The sequence below is a fragment of the Echinococcus granulosus genome (genome assembly GCF_000524195.1).
Source record: "Echinococcus granulosus chromosome Unknown EG_S00006, whole genome shotgun sequence".
Lineage (NCBI taxonomy): Eukaryota > Metazoa > Platyhelminthes > Cestoda > Cyclophyllidea > Taeniidae > Echinococcus > Echinococcus granulosus.
In genome coordinates, this window is record NW_020170386.1 from 1776357 (window position 1) to 1798231 (window position 21875).

Sequence of the window (21875 nt, forward strand, 5' to 3'; positions counted from 1 at the left end):
GATCAGGTTAGTTCAGATTTAGTCGATAATACCATTGGACTTCAATTACCATAAGTAAACATTGTTGTTCCACCAACCCTGAATGCTGTGACCATGAGGGCTACCTCGAACGAGGGGATCATTGCAATTGCAATGCATTAGTTCCTTCAACAGTAAACCTTAAGTGGTTCAACCACAGAGTTAGTTGCTGCCCGCCCTCATGGCTGTTAAAAGACGAATGAAGAGTCGGCTATGCTTATGCGCACTAAATGTTCAACGCTCCATGCGAGCTATGTCGATGAAATTATTAAAGCTTCATAATTCGGCGGATATTAAGAGTGTTCATACGCATTCACGTGGGAGGGAAAGCTGACAACGAAATGAGCAAGGTTTTGGGTAGCACTATCTTAAAATTATTCCATATCAAAGGCCCATCGTACGAAAAGCCCACTGTACCTCATGTACCCATAATTGCATTTTTGACAGAAGGCTCCTTTCACAAGTTCCTTTTTCCAAAATCCAAAGAAATATTAAAAATCCTCTGAATTTTGAATCCAATCCAACGCACTAATGATAACAATGACGAACTGGTGAGGATAACTTCGTTAAATTAAATTGCAACTCTCCAAGTGGATGCTATTGGTGAAACTAGCATGAATGTTAAGGGGACAATGCGAACAATTTTGGTGTGAATATACCTTAATAACAGACGTCCCACAAGGTGGGACGTGGTTTTTGCCCCATTTAAGGACGAAATTAAAATTTTAATTTTATAAACAAAATTTAAGCGGGTTTTGATTTAGCAAGTGAGCACACAACTTAATTAGGGAGCGTCTCAAATCCAGTTGCAAAGGAGTCATTGTAACATGCTCTAATTCTTGTGTATTTGGGTCAAACAGTAATTTATCCATTAGTATTAATAAATTTCTTTTTCATACAATTAGCGAAATTCAAACAATTATTTACTACAATACTGATTTAACTTAGAACTGTCGACTTCCATCATTCATATAAATGAAAACAGAAGGGGGAGATAAGTGTTCAAAAAATTTATTACCCATTTTACCAGAGGATACAGAGCAGTTAACCTAAAACAATCTTTCAGTCACTTATCTTTTAATAAAGAAACAAAGTAGAAAGTCTCATGTATCTAACTATAAGGGATGAGCTCGTACTGGCAGTACTCTGTGTAAAAGTCACTACAAGGAGTGCTGTCAGAGCTACAACACGAAAGTAAAATTTCGAGTCGGTTTGTCGAGCGTGGCTAAAGGCTCGAGTGTAAGGAAGGAAAAGGAGGTGAGGATAGGAACACATCATACAATCTTGTGGCATTGTACACGGTTGTAAGGCAGAATCGGAATTAGAAGACTGGTTGCTGTTGTTGTGGTTGTATTTATTATTCTATAGGCAATCTACCCACTACCTGCAGGTCTTGGGAAATAAAGGATTATTGAAATGCTTATAGCGATTATATAACAGACGAAGAAAAGGCGATCAAGTACACCACCAACCGTCCGCCACTCGTTTATAATCTTTTGCACCCGTTCCTTCTCCTCATTTTTGCGCTGGAAGTAGCGAATGCCGCGCACAATCTCAGCGATGTCACGCGTGACAGTCGCCACTCGTCGCAACACTCGGGTATCCGGCTTGGATCCGATGCTTGTAACATAGCGCTCAGCATCGCATTGTTGGCATTGAGTGCAATCAGTCATGTAGGAGAACTGACTGCCTCCACAGACGCCATCGCCGCCGATGCACTCGACGAGCAGATTCTCTGTGTTGTAGTAAGCTGAACGGCGAGGGACGGAGGGAGGAATGACAGCAGTAGAGCGCCCAATTCGATGGTGAGCAGCAGAGGCCCAGACGTCGGCAAGTGCCGCATCGGGGTCCTTGGGCAGTGGTGGAGCGCACTGGGCTTCGTTGTAGGTCCCATCACTAAGTCCGCACTCTCGCGGGGCTGCCACAGCCAGACCAGCGCAAGCGGGGCAGATCTGATTGGTACCTGTCTCCTCTTCGGCAAAGGGGGATTTAGGTTGAGCATTTCGTTGATAGGAAGAGAGTGGGAGACGACATGGTGGTTCCTGCTCCCGGTAGGAGGTGTTACATTCCTCACATGAGCAACTAACTCGTGTGTAGCTCACTGCTTGAGACGTCTGACACTGATGGTCGTGCTGTGCCGACCACTGCTGACAACAAGTGTCAACAGCCTGGTGATGCTGTTGTTGCTGTTGCTGACACTCCAGACAAAGCGATACAACCGGTGGGTAACGGGAATAATTCTCGCGAGCCGCGGAACAGCACGCACCACCCATGTGGCATCCGATTTCGCAACTGCAACTACCTGTTTTATCGAAAATTTTTATTACATCCGCTATACTGCACTACATTGGATGGAAAGTAATCGTAAATTTTTTTCCAAATTGAGCTGGAGGTACTGATTGCAAGCAAATCTGTTTCCTAATAGGCACTTAAAGAGTTTTAAAATAAGTAAAACCACATTGTGACGACACCGTCTGCAGTGTGGGCTTAATGCAGGCCAATCTAGAAGAGCAGCGTAGTGGGCGGTCAATGTTAGCGTTTCGAGGGCGTGGGATTGGTGGGGCGAACCGACGCTTGTGCGTGTTCATGTGAGCGTGCATATTTGGTGGACAGACAGCACTACAACTGTGTCTGTGATTGAAAATATACAACTGCACTTCACGTTGTTTAACGGCTATAAAATCTCACCGATTAAACAGTTCCAGTCCCAAAATGGGGAATTATTATTTACCATTAAATCCATTCCAAGAAATGGTCGATGAAATTATATTAATTGTTTTTTGGAAACGATTTATAGATCTATATCACCTAGACGACATGATTTATAGTAAACTATTACGATTAAATAAACAAAACATTGCGCCACATCAATGCAGGGAAAGGAGATAGGATCTGGTTTCTGTTCGAAAGCTCATCGTAACTGCGCAGCTGGCATGCTAAAGAAGCGAAATAAATACGCCAGGAAGGAAATAATAGTTCTAGCATTTGCTATTACGCAGTAAAGGCTTGTGAATAGCGCGATTTTTTCCCTCGATCTAGATCTTCGCTTTCCGTATCAGTGAACATTAAATTCTTTAAGCGAATATGGGACGGATTACTTGCACCTTGATTGGTCCCCTCATGTGTATAAGGGTGCAGAACTAATTACTCTTCTGCTGAAACTGTATAATCAAGGATTTCCCAGAAAAATGTGAGCAGAGAAGCTGAGTCTGATTTTAGCCAAGATGCTGATTTAGGCGTTCAATGGCACAAGCTTTTGGGGGTAATTAATCCGCCTAGCAACAAGGACATTCGCCAAGCGGCAAATGCAGTTGGAAGCGTTTACTTGTGGTTGCAATGCTAATCAACCGAAAGAAATTATGCTTGAGACCCCAAGCCACTAGATAAAGTGAGTTGGTTAGTTCCTTCTTTTGAGATTCCCCTACTTCACTTTGTTTGCAAAATCGTCACAAATTGGGTGATTAATGGAATGTACCTCATGCCCAATAAATGTGAGTGATAAATTTGCGAGGATAATTGTAACTTTAAGACGATTTTACCGTGACCTAGTCCTTAGAGTGCTTTGCATTCTAAGTATGGTGCAATTTTACCTCGTGTTATCAAAACATGTCAGTTTGCTATTAACATCAGTCGTGGAAATTTACTGGGATTAGAGGTATATTCAAAGGCAGTTAAGAAAAATTAACTGGGCAAATAGAAACATGCTCACATCAAGTAATGCTAAGAGAATCCTCATCTATTTCAAAGATCTAGATATAATCAGATTCCAATGTCAAACGAACTGTGCGGATCATAACGTATGACTTAATACACCAAATTTGTCTAGATCAAATTTATCCGCGACTTGAATATTCATCCATAGATGTCACAAGGTCAGAGAAGGTAGGTACATAAAGTAGGGATATACCTCTGAAGGAGTTCCGCGTATGACATCGCCCCATCTGTGCCGGCAGTGTCTGGAAGGTGGATCGATAGGTGGCGCCAGCAGCAGAGCGCATCACCTTGTCGGCGTGTGCGGCTTCCGCCAGCGCCGAGTCGGCTGCCCGTCGTGACCATCCACTACCACCACCGCTGTTGCCTCCAACACCACCAGCTCCTATGCAATTGGTCTTTGCGGAAGCCGAATTCGCTTTGGCCGCACGCGACGACGGTGAGTTGATGAAAAAGAGACGGGCCCCGTATTCTATGAATACCTGGGTGAAAAGTCGCTGCACAACTCAGAAAAAGTATTAGATGAGACAGGGATAAAACAAAAAGTTCAAGTCTCTCTTAGGTTTTTTGTATACTTTAGGTATTTTAGTTGTTGGAATTAATGCGGCGGATAGCGCATGCCTATTTTAAAATCTTTTAGGAGAAAAATTACCTTAAAATGCAGCATAAAGGCTAGAACAAATAGGTGCAAATATATTTGAACAAGACCCTTGTGCTAAAATACACGATATTTAATGAATAATAAACTGAAGGCCAAAACCTATTTGATATGTATCGATGGTGATCCTTATAAGACTGACAGTTTAAAATAAATATGTTGCTTACTGGTACAAAAACTCGACTGTCGTATCTATCAAACTAAGTGACCTCAATGCAAAAGGATAGTTACTATCAGCATACTTCGAAATTAATATTAGTACACTGCATCTTTTAGAAATAATTCCACTCAAGGTTAACCATCAACATAGGGTTATTGCTTGTGTGCAGCAGTGGGTGTTTAACTCAAATCAATCGCAAAGAATCTTACTTTTTTGGCCCATCGTGGCACTTCGGATTGACTGTCACCGCGAAAGTGACAATTCACAACAATCAGGCAAAGGAAAGTTGACAACGTCACCAAAAACATGTTGATACAGTAATAAGTGCCTGCAAAAGGGATGAGACAAAGAGTAGATGAGGAAGAGAGGCGAATGGTTTAGCCCATTATATGAGTGATGAAATTAATTTCACACGTCTCTTAGCGCACTCAGGCTCACGCGAGCAGCCCTCTCGATGCGACCGTGCCTCTATGTGGAGGGTAGTGCTAATCTAAAGATGGCGCCATAGCTAAATATAGCCGGTCATCCCGCGACAGCATACAGACGCCGTGCTATCGCTATGGGAAGCCACTCTGTCGCCTAAATTCCGTTGACACAAATAAAAGTAGCGCCCGATCTCGATATACAGGCAAAAAGGCTTTAGCCTAGCGTTTGGCAATAGTCCTGGTGAATCATCAACTTGGAAAGCACCTCCTTTTTTGGATCTACCGCATTTTGATTTGTCGACAATGATAGTTGTGTAAAAACGACCGCTTGCTTTGTTTATGGCATGCTTTTATGCTTGGCAGTCACAAACTACAATTGAACAATCTTTCACACAGAATTCTCTCTCTTCACATAGTCTAAAGAAACGCTAACTTTATACCTTATTACTTTCAGTTACATTGCCTCTTTTGGAGCAAAAAAAAACAAATGTGTTGATGGCTAATGGTTTGATTATTACTTGCATTGACGTCGGTTCCAGCTTCTGACAAAGGCGGTCACCTCCAGGTGTCCACATGCGCCTTATTAACACAATCTAACGCGGCAATTATTTTGCTAGGAAAAGAACTTCTGTTGCGAGACGTATATGTAGCGTACACCACAGATATTGTCCCCTAACAAATCTAGGAGTTCGCCTGTAATTTCCCCTTAGAAACTGGTTTACAAAGCTTGATTTGGTGGTGGCTAAAAATAACATTCTAAATAAATGCTTTAAAGAAGTATTCAGAAAGTCATGTGGGAGCAAATGCAAGTCGTTGTAGGTGGTTTGATACCTTAAACTGATGCACGAGCTGGTGCAAGTAGTCTGCATCCAATCTACTTTTCAAGGAAAAACTGGTAGGACCGATTAAGTTATTACTATATGAAAGGAGTCGAGACGAGGCAGAAGTGTGATTGTTACTCTATCCACTAGTTCCTTTATTCGGCCAGTGAGCCCAACGAGTTAGACTTGTGTAAAAGTGCCTTCCCAGTGTGTAAATTTTGAGCAAGACAAGTTGAGGTTACTGAGGTAACATTTGGCTTGGATTGAACTCAAACCAGTTGGTCGCCCTTTGCTGACATGCAATAACTTCGCGACGAATTTGGAGCACCAAGTCCCATCAGCCCAAAAATCCACACTGTTTCATTCAAGATAGCAAATTTTTGGATTTAAGGCTAAATATTGAACAGTCACACAACTGTGAGAGCTGGTTGTGCATAGATTTTTCCAGTTCTTGAGTGCCCTAGCTTCACAAATTTCACGATCCACCTCTTTCAGCTTAACTCGACGCAAAATGAAGTTCTACTAATCCGTTATAAATGAAGCTGTTTCGTGGGTGTTGAGACGGACCTTAAGAGGAATTCAAATTGCAATTTCAGTAGCCACTCACAAGTTTCAAAGGCACATTGGAAAAAGGGCGGACCAGGTTCATTGGCAAACCCTGAGAATGGAAAAATTCGCCCTTTTTCCTCCCTCATCCAGGTGCCTAACAAGGTCTACTGCTCAATATCAGAGTCCGTACCCTACTCAGGTGTGTATGAGCACGTGTTATTAATTTTTTGGTGATATTTTCAAATATCACTGAATAAAGATATAAGTGACGTTAGACCGAGTTACTGAGGTTTTAATATGATTGACTTCGCTGCATAGTAAAATACCAAGTAGAAGACTTTGAGGTACTGAATTTGTTATTTATTTCACTTTAACTGCATTTTCAAGACAAAACTCCATACTAAGACCACTTTTGGCAAGACTTTCCCGTAAAGTATGCATTGGGAGAATGTTAATAGAGCAAAATATATTTAATGCTGATGGAAACACAGATCATACTTTTATAGTAATGGTGACAAGCCAGGTTTCCACATCTCATAGATCGATTTCACATTCTTGGCAAAGTTTATTTAACTAAAACAACTGTCAAAATCCCTTCCACTGGTATACAAGATTATAAGTGTCTTCGTAGACACCAATTATACCGTGTTACTTTTATGAATTCTGGAACACATTCAGTCATTTTATAAAATCCACTCTCCGCTTCAGAGACAAATGTTGTAGCATATAACAAGTAGGAGGAAAGCCAGTGAGTTTGACTTCCGAACCATGCTGTTGGAGTGCAGTGTAGCATACTTTCCGCATTACGATGAATGAATCCTCAATAAAAGGGATCAAGTATGCATTTCCTAAAATTCACTGCATATAAGTGAACCTGGTTGTGGATGAGTGTTTACATACAGTGACCGGTGCTGTCTCAGAATAGATTTGGGAGGCCTTAGCAATCTTCAATAACTCTGAACGAACAACAAAGAAATGTAATGGTGTTTTTATAAAAACTACTTTATATGGGTGAATTTATGCGTCTATAAAGCGATCTCACCTATGAGAGGGAAAGAACTGGCGCCGGAAGGAATCGACTGAGTCAAAATGAGCAGTAGGAAATTGAAGGCTTGAAACATCGTCATACCTATAAAAAGGAAGGTTATGCGGACTTTAATAATACAAATCATGATTTAATGCTAAAGTATAAACTTTCCTCATAAAAATAGAGGTACAGTGGTTTTATCACCAGAGATATACTTGAAACAGCACGAATTATGTAGTACCCGAATTACATTTAGAAGTCAAGTATGAAATTAACAAGATTAAAGGATACTAATTTTCTTCCCTTAAATGTGTTTTTTGATACGAAGAAGCTGGTGTTTTAGATGAGTGGAAAGCGAAGGGCTAGCTTCTACACTTCTGCTGTCAAGATTGCTAATGCATTGTATACAAATTCATTTAATGAGTTAATCAAATTGTGTCATAATCTTAAGCTATTTTGCACTTCAAATGCTTTATTCGGGTGCAAAATAACACATTCTCTCTAAGTTACCAAATTTCCACCATGCAAAGACAAACACTTGTAGCTGGTGTAAACTGCGTGTCCAGGTAATTCGATTACCCAAGTTGCGCTTCTGCTCTGGCCACAAGTTGAGTGTTTTTGAACTCGAAACTAATGCAGTGTTCTTTATGCGAGAGGTAAAAGCAATTCTTCGACAGGAAAACAAAACTACTGGTGCTTTATTTGAGAAAATTAAGTAAGCATTATGCCTTCTTGACTTTTTCGTCAAAAGCATAAAACCGAATTTAATTGTTGAGCTTTGTATTTCTATCAATTACCAAGTCTGAAGCTGTTTGCCATTAACTATCGAAAAATGAGAACATGAAACCGATGAAGAAATTGGTTTTGTGTAATAATTTAAGGCATTTGCGAATGTCGCTATACAACTCAAAGAAAATGGATCAAAATTCACATCACGTGATTTCATGAAAAATTTGGTGCAAAAGCTTACATGAGAATGGTCCTTGTTTGTTCAACGGTGAAATCTCAGAAGAATAAGTCGACTGCACGTTTTGGTGCTTTGCAGGCCTTGTAAACAGCCCATAAAATAGTTGCAGCAATTAATTGTAGCATTCCGCTTTAGACTATTAATAGTGCTATAGTTAGCAATCTTAAAAGGCATTATTTTCGCGCATTTCTTGTTTAGCAGGAAATCAAACTGTCTCATTTGTGAAGATCGGGTATTTTCACCGTTTCCAAAATACTTTTTATGATAGGTGAACACTCAACCCTTCGGTCACTTTCTTAAACGAGAACTTGTAAATACCACTCTAGAATTACCAAAAGTTTTCAAAGCACGTGATGGTGAGCAGTCTTCTTCATTTTACTCACCTTATTATTTCAATTGGCCAAATCCACCTGTGAGGGAAAGGCTAATTTCTTCAAGTAAATTTTTTATACCTTTTTAAGCCCAGCACTTTTTGTTTACTCCGACTCACAAATTGATGGAAATATTTACTTTCACACACTTAACTTGAAAATGGAATAGCATTCGTGACATTACTGCCAGTAATTCAGGTGCCGACAGCTGGACATCAGGTATCATAATACATAAAATACTAGGATTTTGATCATTACGTAGGATTTTGTTGATAAAGGGGGACTAAGGTGAACGATTAAAAGCAATGGAGTAAAAAAAGGCCTTTGGATTTTCGCGCACTGATGTGAAGCATATATGATCAAATGACTAATTAGCCTTTCATATCCTACAGATACTTCTTTTTCGCAATTTTGCATTCCCTCAAAATGACAATTGTGTTCAAGTCTTGAATGTGATTGTTTAAGGTGGATGCTGGTTCCCTCACTTCCAAAAGGAATTTCGATTAGTCCATATATTCAATCAGCGTTAGCTGACCGATTATGGCATACGTGTGATGACTAGCATTATTTCATTTAAAAAGTTGACGGTTTCCATGATAAGGCGTCACCGTCTTTATGACATTAAAATTACCATTTTTTAAAAGTCCTTCTTTAGTGTCCAATTTAAGGTGCATGAGAAAATAAGATGAAGAATTAGAGAGGAATAAACATATCTTTGTTCTTTTATCCTTGATGGAATCTTACGTGAAGTCATTGTTTTGCATGAGAAACCTTAGGTTCAAAGATCTTTCAGTTGCCTGTTTATGTGTAACAGCATTATAAGGCCATAGTATTTCTTAATAACTCAATTGCATGGTTGAAAGCTCGTATGAACAAATGATGGGACAATTTTCGCAATCTACTCTGTCTTCTCCTTTCCTTCTTCGAATTTATAATAAAAAAATAGGCAATTGTCTTGGCGTGAGTTTGCTTTTCAGGGGAGGCAGTCCCTACTGAGGCGAACAATATACTGATGGCGGTAATTTATAATCTCATAAATTTTGAGCGGCGCAAGCGTTAAGGACGCACGTGAGCCTTTTCACGAGCTAATATGACACCACTCCACACCGCAGCTCCCACCCTCGCCCTCGCGGCTGCGATGAACCGCAGTCAATTTCCCGTGCCCACGCACGCACGCGTTTATCTATTGCTCCAGAAAAAAAGTGTTTGCGAGTGGCAACCCACTGCACTAGCGGGAGGCAGCAATGGCAGGCGAGGTCTGTTTGGCACGATGGTGGTGGTGGCGGTGGTGGCCGTGACGTGTGAGGTGAGGGGGGGTGGGGGTGGCTAAGGGGCAGACGATGGAGCTGGCGAGATGTTTTTGAGACCGAGAAAAACCTTGCTATTTACTATTTCAGCCTTATGTTAGTTGCGTAACAACTACATTATCAAAGGTGTTCCTTCGTTCTATCATTATCAAGTTGGGTTGTAATTTTCCCACGGGTGTATGTTTATGCACATGTGTGTGTGTTCAGATGAGCCCTATCAATTTACGCGAGCACACTTCTGATGTTTGTCTAGTCAATTAAACCTATTTCTCATTTGTTCATCCAATGAAGTAACACAAAATATGTTCGAAACCGAAAAAAACGTAGTGTTGCAATAGAGAAGACACATATGATTTTATCCTTACATTCGTATTTTCATTTTACTTGCCTAAATGTACATGATATTCTTGATAGCACGTTGCCACTTTGATAGTATCCTGTTACCGCCCTTACTTCGTGCAGTGAACAGCTGAGCAGGTAAAAAACGCCCAAAGGTACACAGAAAAATCCTTTAATTTTATTTCTTAATTCAGTGCAATTCCTTCTTTTGGCTATTCTAATGCTCACGTAAATTTCTTCTACATTGATAAAACGTACATCCATCAAATTTAATTGGTACGTGTGAATGACCTAGAAGGACTAATCAGTAAACTTATGATTAAAATAAGGTAAAGCCTGGTTAGAAATCGTGGGAGGCACAAATAAAGCTGCACACTATTGTTATAGGAAATACTAAGCAAGTGAATTTGACTTCAGTGGTGTCAAGTGTTTTGAAAGTGACCTACTCTGAATGAATGGGAGTTTTGGATTGCACAGGTGCATGTTTAAAACGCACATGCGTAGACTTATGTGGTAAATGGGTCTCGCCTAAGACCGATGGTCTCTTCGCCATTGCCACTGCTTCGGACACATCTGGTAGTCACTAAAAGGATCTTGTCTCAAGAGGAACTATATACTCATAGTGGATATCACGTCTTGCCAAGATGGTGCTGCAACAATAATTACCATCATATGATTCAAAGGCAAATGTTTTTCCCGTTTTTGTCAGTGATTTTACTGTTTTAAGAAATGGTTGATTGTCTGATACTTCTTCTTGCACCCAAGGGACCGATACTTCCGTCTGTTTTAGTCGTTCTAAACTTCAGTGGGTGATTTAAACTATGCAAATTGGAGTACCAGCCAGATAGGAATTTTGAATGGAAAAATGAAGTGCCTTCCAATGAAACGCGCCTAGGATAGAAAAATTGCGCTCAAATGAGGGATGTTAAATTCCACCGGGCACCAAACTCAAATCACCAAAGAGCTCATTTTGAAATTGTGGCAAGTAAGTGGCACTTTTCAATGACAGGCGAATGTCGACATTTTATGTAACCTATCTGCCCGACTCAAAGTATTTAAGCCATTACTTTGCAATCCCGTTATCCCAGTCAACACGCTCCTTTCTTCACTTGCTCCATTTTGTAGATACTACGTTAAGAATCCATCAAAGCCATATTTCAGTGCAAAGTAGTAATTAGTAGCCTTAGCAATTAACAGCGTACTATTTACCTGCTAGACGTTGAGGTGAAAAAGAGTTACTTCATTCCAAACCCTCAGAAACCTTGCAGGATTGTAACAACGAATTTTCAGTTTAGAAATGATTGGGTAAATATCGTGAGTGCTGAAGAGCTTGTTGGAATATATCTAAACCCCACATACTGGGGATAACCCCTTAAGTAGTAACCCCATAACAATTTTGGATTACGCAAATAATCCGCTTGTTTAAAAAAACTGCTAAATTTTGGAATCGGATGTATCATGGGCACATAGCAGAGCTTAAAAGGGCCTACTTTTTCCCAAAAATTTGTCCATAAAACGGTACGTTGGAAGGGGCTACTATTTGAATCCACTTTTATTTTAAAGTTTGGTATTCAACAAAAAAATTAGCCGTAGATTTGACAAGGCAGTGTTTTGGGGAGGCAGAAAAGCTTCTGTCTGCAGATTTTAAAGTAAACATTTGCCTGTGTGAGTGCGTGCGCCAGCTTTATGTCTGCTGTAACTCTTCCTACTGGTCATAAAACTCACATTGGAGTGTGTGTCTGATGCCCACATCCATTCGTTCACTCATCCACTAAATCCCACCAGCCATTCGCCCATTATGCAAACCGCACCACAGCCGTGAATCTCATTCCACACAGGTACACGTGCAGAGGCATAATTAGAGGGCTTTAATTTTTGGGGGCTGTGTGAAAATAATAAGAATTGTTTACGTTTTCATGACGCTGCCCCTCACGCATTACACTTCCACAGTCCGTTGACTACTTTAGAATTTAGGACTTGTTCATACATGTTGTCAAAGGTTCCATTGAGAAGGTTCTCATTCTCTAGGCATAAAAAAGTCTTCTGAGTTTTCAGTTCTAAAAACTGGGATGTCCTGTCAATACTGAGTTCAAGTGAAGTTAAAACTGTAAGATGCTGAGACTTGTCAACGTACCGAGCTGCATTTTCGCAGGTGTTTCGGCAGGGAGACAGAAGAGGACGAGCGTAAGCGAGGAAAGCAGGAAACAAGGGAGGATGATGACGTAGTTGTAAAAGGCCGGCTGACGCTTGATTACCAGTTGAAAAGTTATGTCGGGGTAGATTTCTGCACAGCACTGGTATTTGAAACCGGTGAAGACGGCCTTGGTGGCCAGCAGCTCCCACTCAGGGCTCTCCTCGTAATCGTTCAGAAACCATCCATCCGAGTTGTTGTAGAAGGTTATGTTTGTCCGTGCGCTAAACAAAATCCCGCATAAAAATAACAAATATCGCCATATCAACTATCTGTAATAAGAGGAACCAATTTCTTTCAATATAAAATCGGAATTAATAAAAATAAATAAAAGTACTGATAAAGCATATCTGAACAGTTTATACAGGACAATGCGTTTTAATTTGGTCGGTGAAGTTTACTTCGCCTCTTTAGCTGTGTTGGTGGCTAAAATTGTCTCGGGAAAGCATGGTGGGGACATAGACCTGATCTAAAGAAAACGAATTGGATTTGATGTTCCATTTCCATCTTTTATAACCTGGCAGTGACTAAGATATAGCCCACTTCTGACAGAGTTAAAATGTATTTAAATTGCGGTTTCCTGTACTCTTAGGATTTGCAACAACTTTGCAATTTCAATGACTTAGTAAGTAAAGGAGAAAATCCGACGGGGCTACTTTCAAAACCTCGGAGCAGTTCCCCTTAGAGTAAGTAAATTTTATTTGAATAAAGTATTCTAATGTATGAACTTCCCAATGATGGCCATATGTATGGCACATTTACTTAATATCTTTGAAAGAGGTTGCACGACTTTTCCTTCACTTATGAAGTGTGTTTGAGGTCCAAAAACAAGATTTCCTTATATCAGAGGTGAAAAATTAAAAAGTTGATATTTTTGCTAACAATGCACAAAATGATGCGCCAGCATTTCAATGACGGAGGCACTAGGCATTTGAAAGAAAGACTTTTTTCTATGCATTTGTGTAGTAGTAAAACCCTCATCATATGCATAATTGCGTCCAATCTGTTGAAGTCTTGTACTTGTTGCCGCCGCTTTGAGAAGGAATCAAAGGTTGGAGCGCGAGGTTAAAATCGAAAGGAAATGTCGACAGTGCAAAGCTGCTGACTATGAAAAAACAGCAGCCGTCCATAAATGCCTGCATTTCTACACGCGATTTACCTATTATTTTCAAACGAACAGTAGAACGAAATTTGTCTTATTTAAGGTCTTTATTTTAATGTACTAATACTGTAAAATCCGGTCTAATTTCGTATTTAGTAGCATTCCTATTCATTATATGAACCAGTTGAATTAAGTGAATAAAGGATGCATTCACGTTCCATAGATTTAAATGAATAAGTTTTAAAGCCAGTAAGACGATTTTAAAGTCGGCTTAAATTCGTGAAATAATTAGAAAATGACTAAACAATAGCTAAAACTTTTAAATAACCTTTTGGGCATTAGGTAATAAATGACATTGAAGTTCTTTAGTTATTTGTATGGGTTGGATCAAATGAAGAAAGAGCTTTCAATTCCGATACTTAGGCGAAACGCAATAAGCACACACTTTTTCTTTATTAAGCGAAAAAGTATGGAGTGTAAGCCAAATTTTACTTCTTTCGTGATCGTGTATTTTTAGAACATCTGTATACACAAATGTGGCTTAATCAAATTCTGTATAGAATTACCTTCAAATAATAATCACTCGCATTTGGGAAACTCGCAGACATCTACTGAAACGCAAACAGTGTTTTCAGTGTTGAATGTTTTGGTATTCATGACACTGCTGGCAAAATGTATCCTAACGAATGTGATTTGATCGCTAAATGCGAGCACTTTCTGGTCGTAACATCTTACAGCACAAAATCGTATTAGTGAAATTGGGTTGTATTCATATCTGATCAGGTCGTAGAGTTGCGTGGTAATCTAAAGTCTTTTCAACAACAATTTTTCATTCATCTTCCCGAATTTTGCTCTTTTGATGTTACAAACTCTAAGACAAGTAAGTTCCACAGAAATTCAGCTAGTTTTTGATAGCAGAAAAATCTATTCTCTGTTATGTAATTTCTCATAAAGATATTTTGTGGACATTCTATTACGATTGTAATTTAATGATCACTAACCCATCTTAAGAATGACGACTTGTCTTCACCCCAAACGGTTTCCCTTACTCTGCATTCGGTTGTTAACGCAAAGGAAAAACTAAAGCATACAAAATTACTGCTCTTAGAAATGAACACAGTTATCGCATCTGTTCCCAAATTGGGGATCTCATACCACTGCGATCAGCTTAAAAAGTTAAGTCATTGGCTCCGCGATCTGACACAACCCAGTCTGTTTAACCAATTAGATTTATCCCTTTAAAATGACATACTTTTTCAACTCAAACTGCTTATGAGCTCAGAATGCGACGTATGGTGGTGATTTTCTGTCAATAAATAACAAACTTCCTGTTCAAATTGTCATTGACAGACAGTTAAATAAGTATGGCCTCCTCCTCATTAACACTTTGCCGTCTTTCTGTGGATTGAGCACTACCTTCATCTGAGAAATATGTTTGCTTGCCTTTTTGTGGCTTCAGGAAATTCCCGATTTCCCTGAGATTGGTAAGTACCTTCAGAAGGCAGAGTTAATGAATTTGAATATCACATAAAGTTTCTATTGCAGTCTGCGTCGTGTGTAGCAGGGTATTTGCTGCTCACGGATAATTTTTGCCATAGTTAAACAATTTATTTCAGTAGTTCGTCTTATTTGTAGCACCAAATAAAATGCAGGTACGGTGAGGTTTTCAGAAAAGAGTTACAACTGGTATTTCGATTAGCCACTTAAAAATCACCTCGACATGAAATAACTTATTACGTACTTAACCAGGATGACTTTGGCGTATTTGCGTTTACGCTGAAGGATCCGATTTTATCATCATATAATTTCGACTTGCCTACGATGAAGATACCATATCCTGTCGAATTCGTTAGTTCGCACTTCTGCTACTGCACGAGTAAAATGATAGCAGCAATACAAAAGCGTTACAACACTCAGGTGGTTCGGGCAGGAAGTTCTGAAATGCTGTGCTGATGTTGACTATTCTGAAACTTGGCTGGTACTTCCAGCTTTGTTTGTGGTGTTTTGCGTATTTATGAATGGGGCAGCGGATAAACTGCTCCCTACTATCATCACGTGAAGTGCAGTAGTGACTCCGAATGAAGTGCATTAATGTAAACCTAAAGCAAACTTACTTATATAAGGCTATTGTTAAGCTTTAAGCCATCCATAGATGAAGTTAACTACCAAGAACTTAAGCTAAATAGGTTTTATCAACGTTTTAAATGGTGTGGTACTTCATGTTCCAACAGACGTTATTACTGTTCCATTCTTATCATAGGATGCATAGCGAAATTACAATCTTCTAAATTCAAATATGCAACTCAGTTGGTACCATTCCCAACTGTCCATTTAGTTCACGCAGTTTGCTTCATAAATCCCAAAGTTTGAAGTTCCACGCAACGAATTAACGGATTAAAAGCAGTTCAAAGTGAAACAAATTAACTACTTATAATTAACAGCAAAAGGAATATACATTTTAAAACGAATTTAATGAAAACAAATGTTTAGAACTGATGTATTTGTGCTATGATATTTTTTCTCTGAAAATTTGTTCCAGTAATTCATTAAATTATTTGTGACTAGTGAATTTAATGTCAAACACCTAAGCCCGAGGGACATTACTCGAAATGGTTGATGAATTAAGGCATTCGTTATGGTAGATACTTGATTTTGAAAGTCCCACTTCATGCCTGAACCAACATTTCGTTGGATTTGGGTTAAATAAGAATTCCTTAGCCAAGCAAATACTAAGTGCGACAGAATTGGCAACTTCGTGTCGGACTTTAAATATATACTGAATAAGCTGAATTAATCTAGGAGTGAAGTTCATCCTGTAGCATTCTTAGTTCTCTAACTGGTACGAAATCCCTGTCTTGCGCATTCTAAAGACTGGTGCCCTTTGCGAAATTGGTGGCACGTGATCATCAACACGGGAGCCGTTGCGCACACTATGTAATCGTTAGATTTAAAAACGGCAATCTCGAGACAAACAGGTGAGAAGAGACTATTGCTGGACATAGAGTGTAAGGAGCATACTTGTACTGTAAAAAAGTGGAGACTAGGCGCTTGAAGCTTACGCGTCATAAGTCCAGGGTCCAAACTTGAATTTGCAATTTTGCTGATCAAAAGGAAAGTACTTGATGTGAACAAAGCAGGCGCTCTTGTAGATGGCCAGCGGCTGCCACTCCACCGTTCCTGTGTAGGACACTAACAGGTCGGAGCGCCTTCTCTCCTCTAGCCTTTCGTCAGCGCTAAAATTAAAGGCCAACCTTATGAATGAGATTGCTTTTGGCACAAATCAGGATTCTTCCTGTTAATCCATTTCTGCCTTTACCCAGGGGATATGGTCACTTGTCATAGAGATTTTGTTTGGTAAACCTAATTTCAAATTCTCGAGGCTTCCCCTGATTCCTAACTTTGAGTGTACTCATGAGCTGGCATGAACTGCTATCCAACTGTGGGCACGAGTCTTGATGGGTGTATCTACGCTCAAACTAAATTTGCAGCAGCGGACCAGGCGAGTGCAATAATAATGTGTATATTGGCTCCTCCTTTTCCAACCCATTTCATCTATTATAAACAATTCTGAAAAAAGCTTCTTCCTTCAAGTTTACACTAATTGAGTTGATTTCAAATATGACATGACTAATAATTCACAGAGCTGATTAACCTTTCTGAAATATAAGTACTGGGGTGTGGAGATTTTCTTGCTGAACAGCTGACATGTTTATCAGAAAGTAGACAATGATATCCATGGAAAATCGGCTAGTATTGTTCTAGAGCTCTGGTAAATCAAAACTGTAAAATATAAAGATAGTGACATATAGCTGAGAATTACTTTGATATATTCTAGCACATTCATGGCTAGGTAAATCCGCCATCTTACTATGTTGAGCTCTTTAATCAAAGTCACTCAACATTTGGCTTGTATTGATATTTATTAAATATATTTAAGAAATTTTTGAAATACCAACAAAAGTTGCGGATCGCTTCAAAGCAGCATCGAGAAAGGGTACGATTAAAACTGTTTCCCCATTACTAAATTTCTCAATGAAATTATGTTGCCTGCTTATCTACTAGGGGCCATGAAATTTAAACCAGGTATCAATCCATGCTTCAGGTGGAAATTTCACATTGCGCAAACAGCCACGTGTAAAGTAACACCTATATTTCTAATCCGAGGTAATGAAATCCATAATTGGCGGTAGAAGTAGCTAGGTTTCTTTTTCACAAATTACAAAGTTATTCAAACCATGACGGCCATTAGTTTTCCACTTGCAGTAGAATTTGGTTTAACTAGGCCACGAAATTTATCGTTTGACAAGAGAGTGCAAAAGTGTTATGAACCGTCTAATGAATGATATCATGCGAGGAAGATATGGGAAGGAATCTTCTCTTTCCTTACTCCCAGTTTGTAAATAGGCATTGCAAAAGACTCTTTCAGCATTTAGGATAATGGTATGGTTAAGTAAAAAACAGCAAGCATTTTCTCAAAATCAGCACTATCAACGGCAACCACAATAAATTTCTAGAACAGGGGCAATGAGAAATCATTCCTATAGACCAGATCTCCGTCGTAATCCTTTGTTCAAGAGAAAGGAATAAAATGTAATCCCTCTTTGATGAAAACAGGAACATTCAATTTTAGGAAAAGAATTCTTATCGTTAAAGGAAGAATTGTTTAGCCTAGTTCTGCAGGCTGGGCTACAGCGCAGCCTTGCCAAAAGAGAATCAAGCATTTGTCCCAAATGGAAGTGCATTCGGCAATTATGCATAGCGTTGGGGGACGATATCGTTTGTTGGACCTGCACTAAATCAAAGCAACATTCAGTTTTATTGATATCGGTTTGGCCTCAAATAACATGACAGGAATGTGGACTTATATTTGAGACAAAGTCGAAATAAAAATAAAAATTCACATAAATGCATTTATGCTGTTAAATAGCTAATGTGTGCACTGTCATGAAGGTAACAATAACAAGTTTTATGCAAAGAAATTATGTTTATAATATAGATACATATACGAAGGCTTAATGAGTGGGAATTCCATTGTTTGCTTCTGACAACCTCCTTCATTTGAAGCCTTCACAAGTAAGGCCTTCGAGAGTGGTAGCCATCATACACTCTTACTAAGCTGATAATATTCCTCCGTATTTTAACAAAGCAAAGTGGTTGTTGCTTACTAATTATACAAAGCTATGTCCGGAAGCCATAGTTTTGAAGTTGGTATTTGGACTGATGTGATGTTATCGTACTCAGCAGGGTCCCAGACCATGTGGTAGTCCTTCCATCTCTAAAACGATTACAGACCACCATCAGTATGAACTGAAATAACTGTCCAAAACCTAGCACCTTCGTTCCATTTTAAAAATTTGTTAACTGTTCTACTGCTAAAAAGAAAATAATATTGTTCCAAAACTTATTACAAAATTTGCGTTTCGATGTTTTTAACCTTCTTAGGCTGATGTTCCGCTGATTTGACTTTAGTTAAAAATTGTATCTTGCTTTTAATTAACACGCAATACAATGAGCATCAGGCAAATTTTGGAAGCAAATTATATTTCTTCAAGCGTACAAAGCGTCGCGTTGTGTTTTTGCCAGTAAGGAAGAACATTCTAAGACACAATTTATTCTCTATCTTTGCCTAAATTGCCTACATGAGTATATTTCGATAATATGGGGGTGAAGCCTTTCAGGATATGGATAATGAAAGAGGGTGCAAGACTAGGGTAAAGAAAAAGGTCATTAAGCCAAACTCTGCCGACGGCATCCCGCCTTTGGCAATAACAAGAAATTATGAGATCGGGGGGGAAAATAGGTACCTGCACTATTTTGCTCTGTCTTCGACAGCTTGTACAGAATGTTGGCAATTTCTGACGCATATAATCGAAGGAAATGCCTACGGTTACCCGTTTCTTCTTCTAAATCGAGGTTAAATAACATGACAACGACGCATTTATTTTTCAGCTTTTAGTATTTCCCATTCTGTAGCCCAGCTTATCGTATACCTAAGCTTTGGGAATTATGAATTGAGTTGAAGGACTTACATAGAGAGTCCGAATACTTGTCGTGAGGACTTGTTCATTTTCATCCAATTCAAGGATTTGGATCAGTGAGAGGCCGAACTCGATTGTGATCTGCTGCACTGAGAGGGTCTCCGAGAGCTGAGCAATTGGCGAGACCCCATCGACCACAGGGCGAGCCTTCTTCTCGTAGTCGTGCAGCAGATCCCGCACCAGCTCCTTCTCCTTCCAACCACCAGGAATATCGGGTAATCGGTCTACAAAATTTTCGCCAATTGTTATTTTTGCAGGATCCAAATGTTGACCTTTCACTTCCATGAATACCGTTCCCTAAGCCACTTTCTTTTGTGTATCAGCTTTTTAGCTATTTTTTGTGTTAAATCTAATTCTTATTAACTTCTTACTTGACTAAACCACGGGAAATAGGCCTCGTTAAGTATAAAAGCAGTAAGTTCATAATCATTTAAAAGATGGATATTAATATTTTTTATTTAATATTAGGTCAATTTCGAATGATAACATCATACTTACGCCAGATAATGTCAGGTATATATGGTTTCCCCTGTATTCCCTGTAAAGCACAAAAGTTGGCCTACTATATACTTTACCTAACATACAGTGAATCTCTGTGTAATCAGCCACGAAAGGGTGTGTGAAATATGCTGAAAGTGGTATCCGGTGCCATTTTGAACATTGAGAGGGAAATGTAAATTAGTCTTCATATTCATAATTGGATGACCACTAAGTTTTAGACTCGTGTGCATCTCAGTTTATTTACCGGTTCGTATGGATCCTCACCGTACGAACAGGTCGTTTACTATTATATTCTGATCTTTGATGACACAATTGACAGGGTCCAGGGTTGATTGAAATGATACAGAGCAAGGGTATTTTCGTTACAGAGCATACACAATATGAACACCAAAAACATTACAAACAATCTTTATAGTTTCAGCACTCACTTTTCTGCAGTTAAAATTCAAAATTTCACGTTTAATAATCCGGTAATATCTGCTGAAACGAAGGAGGAAATTTGGTTCCAAAAAGAAACCAGAAGACGTTGTAAGGGCACAACTGTTCGCTAGGGGCGGTTTGTGGTTGTAGCCCTATTTGTCTTTGTGCCTACCTCGCCATTTTTACTGTTCCGCAATCGAAAAGTAAAATAAAAAGTGTCTTTTTCAAAAAAGTAACAGATAGAACTGCGTTTTGACTACCAAAACCCTTAATTTTAGCCTTCTTCTATTCATGTTATCCTCCAAATATTTGTTTTCACAAACATTTTCCGGAATCTTCACAAACACCATGTATAGTGGGAGTTCCTTTCCTAGACCTCACGGGCTATTTGTAGCAATAAATTATGGGCGAGGACTGGATGAGAGTGAACCCCATTGAATCGGTGGGTAATTAATTGCATTTCGCGTCAAGACTTACGTTGCTAGTATCCACTTTTCTCATCCATCATGCGCCAGCTATAAAAAATTGTGTATCTTTTGCTGTTAAAAATGTTTAAAAGTAGAAATCTGGAGGTAAGTTGCAAAACAAAGTGCTTTTTCCGGAGGGATTTTGCGAAAAGACAATAAAAACTAAATTACGATAATTGAAAGGATATAATTGCATCTCTTTATTAATGTGCTCTCTGAAATTTTTAAATGCTTTACTAACGTGATGCATTGTTTCAAAATACCTGTAATTTTGATATCTACGAAAAATAGAGCAAACATTATTAGTCTCATTTTGGCATTTGGGAATTTCATTAATCGTCTGCAAACAATATGAGTTTCATTTTCATTGCTCAACGAATGTGCTTGTTTTAGGTCGATTCATCATAAATATCTGCATGCATCTTAATCTTGCGCAAAATTAAAATCCTTTTCAAATGCAAAGTCTTGAAGGCCAGATGGAAATAAAAAAATACCAAATTTAACATATTTGATATGCCTTAAATTAAACAGTATATCGACCGAAGATAATTATTAGTGGATTTGTTGAACAAGGTTTTCGTGCACTACTTCAAAAGAGATTTCCTGCTGGAAAGGGCTCCGATGGGCAGCAATGGAGTTTGTCTTGACACAGGTTTTACCAGCGCTATTTAAACGCGGCCTACAAGGCCTAGGAGCACACCAACTGTTTCACCTTCTGATGTTTGAAACCCACCACTCCACCGATTGCGGCTCGTTCTGATGGGAATTAAATATATAATTTCACAAACAGATAACCCGAGTTG

General features: G+C 39.1%; 2 protein-coding genes across 2 annotated transcripts; both read right to left on the reverse strand. All coding sequences in view use genetic code 11, as the record gives it.

Annotated features, from left to right (window-relative positions):
• Nucleotides 1-1391: 1391 nt before the first annotated feature.
• Nucleotides 1392-2291, reverse strand: EGR_01696 (nAChR subunit; the record flags this gene model as incomplete). The annotated part of the gene is made up of 1 exon (XM_024490945.1): nucleotides 1392-2291. One exon carries the CDS (start codon nucleotides 2289-2291, stop codon nucleotides 1392-1394), a length of 900 nt encoding a protein of 299 aa, XP_024354810.1.
• Nucleotides 2292-3851: 1560 nt separating this feature from the next.
• On the reverse strand, nucleotides 3852-19969 carry EGR_01697 (Neuronal acetylcholine receptor subunit alpha-2; the record flags this gene model as incomplete). Its single annotated transcript, XM_024490946.1, has 7 exons — nucleotides 3852-4211; nucleotides 7243-7298; nucleotides 7385-7471; nucleotides 12488-12768; nucleotides 16706-16879; nucleotides 18812-18921; nucleotides 19676-19969. The coding sequence occupies 7 exons, from the start codon at nucleotides 19967-19969 to the stop codon at nucleotides 3852-3854; spliced, it is 1362 nt and encodes a 453-aa protein (XP_024354811.1).
• Between the last annotated feature and the right edge of the window lie 1906 nt (nucleotides 19970-21875).